General features: G+C 44.9%; 1 protein-coding gene across 1 annotated transcript; it reads left to right on the top strand.

Annotated features, from left to right (window-relative positions):
* Positions 1-3,993: 3,993 nt before the first annotated feature.
* irx7 (iroquois homeobox 7) lies at positions 3,994-5,340 on the top strand (the record flags this gene model as incomplete). The annotated part of the gene is made up of 2 exons (XM_083656981.1): positions 3,994-4,224; positions 4,573-5,340. 2 exons carry the CDS (start codon positions 3,994-3,996, stop codon positions 5,338-5,340), a joined length of 999 nt encoding a protein of 332 aa, XP_083513107.1.
* Positions 5,341-5,655: the final 315 nt, after the last annotated feature.

Raw genomic sequence — 5,655 nt, 5'->3', positions numbered from 1 at the left:
CACAGGGGCCAACACAAGCAGGCGGCCCCAGCTGTCACACCGGCCTGCCGCAGCCTAACCAACGCTGCCTGTCACTCACCCAGCGGAGGGCCGTCAATCAGGGCGCACCCAGGAGGGGAGCTGGGAGGCGGGCCACTGCCCCGGCCCTAAACAAAGACATACTCACATTTGCAAGCGGTTTCAGCGCCACTACTACTTTAAAAGGATGATAGAGTGGTCCTGATAAGAGCCATGACAAAGGACAAAGAGGGGAAGGGGGTTTGCAGAGAGGGGGATAGATAGTAGAGAGGTGGGAGAGCCTTGATAACATTCACACTTTGCCGACATCTCTTCTCCATTTGTGTTGCTGACTGTCCACAGGGAAATCCCATTACGGAGGAAAATCGGAGCTCTGGGGGGGAGAGACCGTCGTACATGTTGTCGATCGGATCTGCCAGCTTTTCAATATAATGATATGCAAATTCTTCTCATCGAATTACTGCATTATTTGTCTATTGTTGGTATTATGATGGAGGGCTATTTAACTGCTCTGTTGTATTTGAAGCCTGAATGAGGCACATGAATGCATGAGGGGTTCATTGTTAATTCGATCAGATACGAACAGAGAACACAGAGTGATGGTAAACAGCACAACACAAATCTAAGCATTTCTAAATACTGGGGGGGTGGAAACCATACATTTGGTTCTTTTTTTTTTTATTACTCCTTTACTTTCACCTTTTTTAAAGCAACTTCAGTACGGACATATAACTTCACAATTTAAATATTCTTAAAATGAATCAAAACACTTTCCCCTAACATGCAGCCCCCCCCCCTTCCTGCCAGATTTGTCTGACTCTCAGACTGTCAACTCTCCCCCTCCCAGTATCTGGCGGAGTCAAAATAAACTAACAAGGAATAGGTGTCGAGGACTCTGCGGATTCTCTTTATGCTTTGGTTTGTCTTGTTCACAGCGACCTATGAGCTATTCTAATGACATGCTTAGTCCCTTTGTCGCCTCACAGGGCAGGTGATGGCCTGTAATTGAGGTCACACCTAAACCTATTGTCCCGACCAGCTCATTAGCTCAGACCGCCACTCTCTCTGCATTTTTAGCCAAAACTAACAGTGCGTTTAGCAAAAGTTATAATGTAAGACACGCACAGGATTTGTAAAGGAAAGGACGATGCATTGTCTCCCCGATACTGAGGAACTGGCCTTTATCAGAGATAGTTTCATCCTCTCTGCTGCTATCTTGTCCTGCATCTCATCAGTGGGGACACAATCGTCTTCCATTTGGTCAACGTTTCTCTTCTGCAAACGAGCGACATCCTGAGAGCAAACAGCACACATCAGCCACCACGACCTGTCAGAGCAAGAAGACCAACACCTGCATTGTGAGCGAGCTGCCAAGAGAGGAAGAGGGAGAGACAAGAGGTTCTGTGTAGCGGGACAAAAGCCCCGGCCCTGAGCTGTTTGTGTGGGGAGATGGAGAGTCCTGATGCACATAAGCCTCCCACTCTCTCTCTGCAGCTCCACTACATCCCATTGTAAGCGGCTGTACAAATTTGCTCGAGGCCCCCATGTGGACCGCACCCAAATACCTCCTCCTCCCATGGAAGTTCCATCCACCTATAGGTCACTTTTTATCTCACCCCATCTACCACCACCACCAGCACAACTCCTCTCTCTCTCTCCCTCCCCCCCCACTCTCTCTCTCTCTCTCTCTCTACACACACACACACACACACACACATTTGTTTGTTTGCTGCATCTTATTAGTAAACACACCACCACACTGCAACAGGGAAATCGATACTTTGTCTCGCACTGTCAACTTTTTTCTTATCATGTTTGCAAGCCCAATATAGTTTGGTGATATTATTGATAATGCATTATTCAGAAAATAATTAAATTGTTGTGCAAGAAATAATACAAGGGTTATACAATGTGGCTGAAATTGCACAAAAAAGATTGCACACAGATACTAGAGAACTCATTTAATAATCTCAGTATGTATGGGCTACATATTGTTATAATCAGTCAGGATTGTGTGTGTGTGTGTGTGCGTGCGTGTGCGTGTGTGTGCGTGTGTGAGAGAGAGACTGTCACAGCAACATTGAATGATATGGAGAGACAACATATAGCAACATATAATTTATAAAGTCTAGCTATTAGCAACTAGCTATTAGCAACAACAATCTATATGATGTATATTGAAAGAAATATGTGCATTAATCAGCTTCTTAATAAGACATTTCAGAGTTTTACCGATCCATGCAAGGTAATCGTGGGGGGAAGAAATAAACTTAAACATGATTAAAGACAACTATCCCATAACTAATGTTATCATGAGCCATAGCCCTACGATCTGATCTGTTGCTTTAATAACATCTGGCAATAAAAAAAAGTGTCTAGTCTACATTTTGGGTTGGAATAAAATGAAACGGAGGAAAGTGAAATAAAATGATATAGGGAGTATCAATTTGCAAAGACAGTGTAATAAAATCATTATTCCATAAAAGTTGATGTATTTAAATTGGGAGGAAAAAGAGGGAAACAATACATGGAAAAAGTATTGTGTATGTTATATCCTATGTTTTATGTCTGTTAAATATAAATAATGACAAGCACATTTAGTAAGGTTCACTGTCTCTGGCTACACGATTATCTATTATTAGCTACTATTTTATCCATAATACTAATAAGAAAAATGAGCAGAGGAATGCTTTGAGCATGACTCTTGTGAAGGGCAGAGGCAGAGCAGAGGGGGTCAGTGGCGTAAGAAGTGTAATCTTCCCCTCTTATCTTTAACAATCCGTCCTGCCTGCCTCTACATTAGCATCTGTTATCTCGCACAATTATCATATACATTAGTCAACACCTGTTTCACTTAACCGCCTTTAATTAGGGCCATTGAAACGATGTGCTTGAGTCCAAACAAAACCATCCGACATGTAAAGGTCACGTTGTTATTGTTCAGTCAATAGATTAACAAATAAAAAAAGTAACCGTTCTAAATCCTGAGGCAGGCCAAGTTGAATCTATTCACATGATGGGCGATGGGTTAATAGGCTATTTAATAGGCTATGAAGCATTTTCGAAGTTTATTATGTAGCTAGACTATCGTTTGAATGAATGGAATAAAACTTTTGGATGAGATGTGTCCTTTAATTATAAGCCTAAATATGGATTGGAATTGACTTTGGAGAATCCAATGCACTTCATTAAATTGCATTAAATTAGCTTAAACTTGATCAAACCTTTACTTTCATGGGCCCGAGGTAAAAACGCTTAATTTATTTATTTGCATAATTTGGGGCTATTCAGTGGGTTAATTAAATTGACGACAAGCTGTAGAGAACAGTAGGCGACGCTTGGGTGTCAGAAGACAGAGACATGATGTTGTTACTGAATTCAAGTGATTTTCTAACCAGTGCTAGACATGGAGTCTTATCAACATCAAATACAATTGTCGCCATGAGATGTTAGCTGCCAATTAAATTAAATTCCAGTCAAGTCAAATTGCCTTTCTTGTTGGCCTTCTGGCAAATCTAGGCTAGCTTTGGAAAAAAAAGTGTTGGAATATTTTGAAACAGCGCTGATGATAGCCTATATATATATGAAATTAACAAAGAAGCCTCTGAAAGTCTCATTGCTATTTCTCTTTTACTAGCCTAAATTACATTATTAATGACGGGGTATTAACAGGCACCTTTTCTAGAGAAATTGTTGAATTTGAAGTGAAATTTAATTATTCGACATAAATGATTGTGTGGGGATAAGTATGAACATATTAGCCTCTTTACGATAGCGTTAAAAGGAACAGCGGAGGGCTCCTTTGATGGGATTTGCGGCCAGTGAAAGCTTTTGAACGGGGCTGTCAGTCAACACTAGAGGGACCTCCCCCCCTCCTCCCCACACACACACACTCTCTGGCAGCTGCGTAGCCTATATAAACGGAGCAGGAGGCGGGATTGCCACTCAAACCCGAACAGCTGGCACGCAGGAAAGATGCCCGCATCACAAACTGGATTTGGCAACTTCTTCTTGGAGAGGAGCACCGTCAGCATGCCGCCTGGATACCAGATCCCGCTGCTGGGCTGCCCTAACCCGGCCGCGCTGCAGCAGCAACAGGCTCAGCACCTGGCAGCGATGGCAGCCGCCGGGGTCCCCATCACGTACTCGGGACTACAGGGATACAACTTCATCCCCTACCCACACCACAGGCACATCTCACACATGGTAAGTTAAGGATATGATTCACAATGTTACACTGGAGTTTGGTCATTGCATGAAAAGTTAAAAGTGGCTATGTGATAAATAAAACGTTGGTAAACGACCTCCAGTCAGTGAACACCCACTAGCTAGTAGCCTATCAGTCGATTTTCAGACAAGCATTACGTAGTAATAAACTCTATTCCACACTCATTTACATGAGCTCCGATTTATCCTTCACTGTATCCCTGCCTAATAGATCTATCAATCTTGGAATAGCGCAGCGCTCTGCGCTGTGCGTAATTACGCACGGACGCTGTTCCTCATCACTGGCTCTAAAGTCTAAATTAAAACGTTCCTTCTCTCCATTTTCAGAACAACGGTTTCGACTTAAAGGCTGCATCTCCATACCATCACGCGCTCCTGGCTCGAGGGGGCCCGTTCTACCCGCCGTACCGGCCGGGAGCAGCCGGCGAGGACCCCGGCAGGGTCGCCAAGGTGGCCACGCGAGAGAGCACCGGCGCGCTCAAGGCCTGGCTGAACGAGCACCTGAAGAACCCGTACCCCACCAAGGGCGAGAAGATCATGCTCGCCATCATCACCAAGATGAGCCTGACGCAGGTGTCCACGTGGTTCGCCAACGCCAGGCGGCGACTGAAGAAGGAGAACCGGGTGAGCTGGGCGTGCAAGCCGGGCAAGTCAGACGAAGAGGACGAGGAGGAGCATGAGGAGGGCGAGAGCGAGGAAGATGAGAATGCGTTGGATGAGACCGAGCCTCGAGGTGACCATAGCGCAGACGCAGATGAGGACGCGCTGGTGGTCAGCTCGACACCTGTGGACGCGCGTTTGGAGATGCCGCAGCTGTCGCACAAGGAACAAACAGACAGTGAGCTTGCACTTGGGAAGAAAGTGGACAAGAGCGTCTCGGCGCGCACGGCATCAGCTTTGGAGAGTAAAGAGAATATGAGCAGCCAGAAACCCAAAATCTGGTCCCTGGCAGAAACAGCCACGTCCGAGACTGTGAAGAAACCCCTGGACAGTTACCACCCCGCCAGCGCGCAGGTTGGCAAGCTGTGGGCTGACTGGGCTTCCAGGAACGGCCTGTATGTGCCGTCATGTTATGCCACGCATGAGATTCTCTAACCGGGGATTTAGACAGAGACCAGAGACGTTTTTGCGCATCTTTTGCACTTTAAAGTTGTCAAACCTCAGGGATTCGAGTCGTTAATTCCCGAAGTTTGCCGTGAAATGAGAAACAGCTGTGTTCTGAGACCAAAGACTAAACATGTTGTATGTTGTTGCTGTTATAGCCTATAATGTAGATGTATTTTTCCATCGCCACTCTGTAAATTATATTTCCTGTCTTATCATGAATAAATATTTTTGCTTTTAAATTCATGACGTAACGAAATTTTACTCATGCATTATGTAGCATTTATAGCCTAGCCTGATGACATG

Source organism: Poromitra crassiceps (assembly GCF_964638095.1).
Source record: "Poromitra crassiceps genome assembly, chromosome: 20".
Lineage (NCBI taxonomy): Eukaryota > Metazoa > Chordata > Actinopteri > Beryciformes > Melamphaidae > Poromitra > Poromitra crassiceps.
Note: the sequence above shows the minus strand (reverse complement) of the source record. Positions and strands in the feature narration are given on the sequence as shown.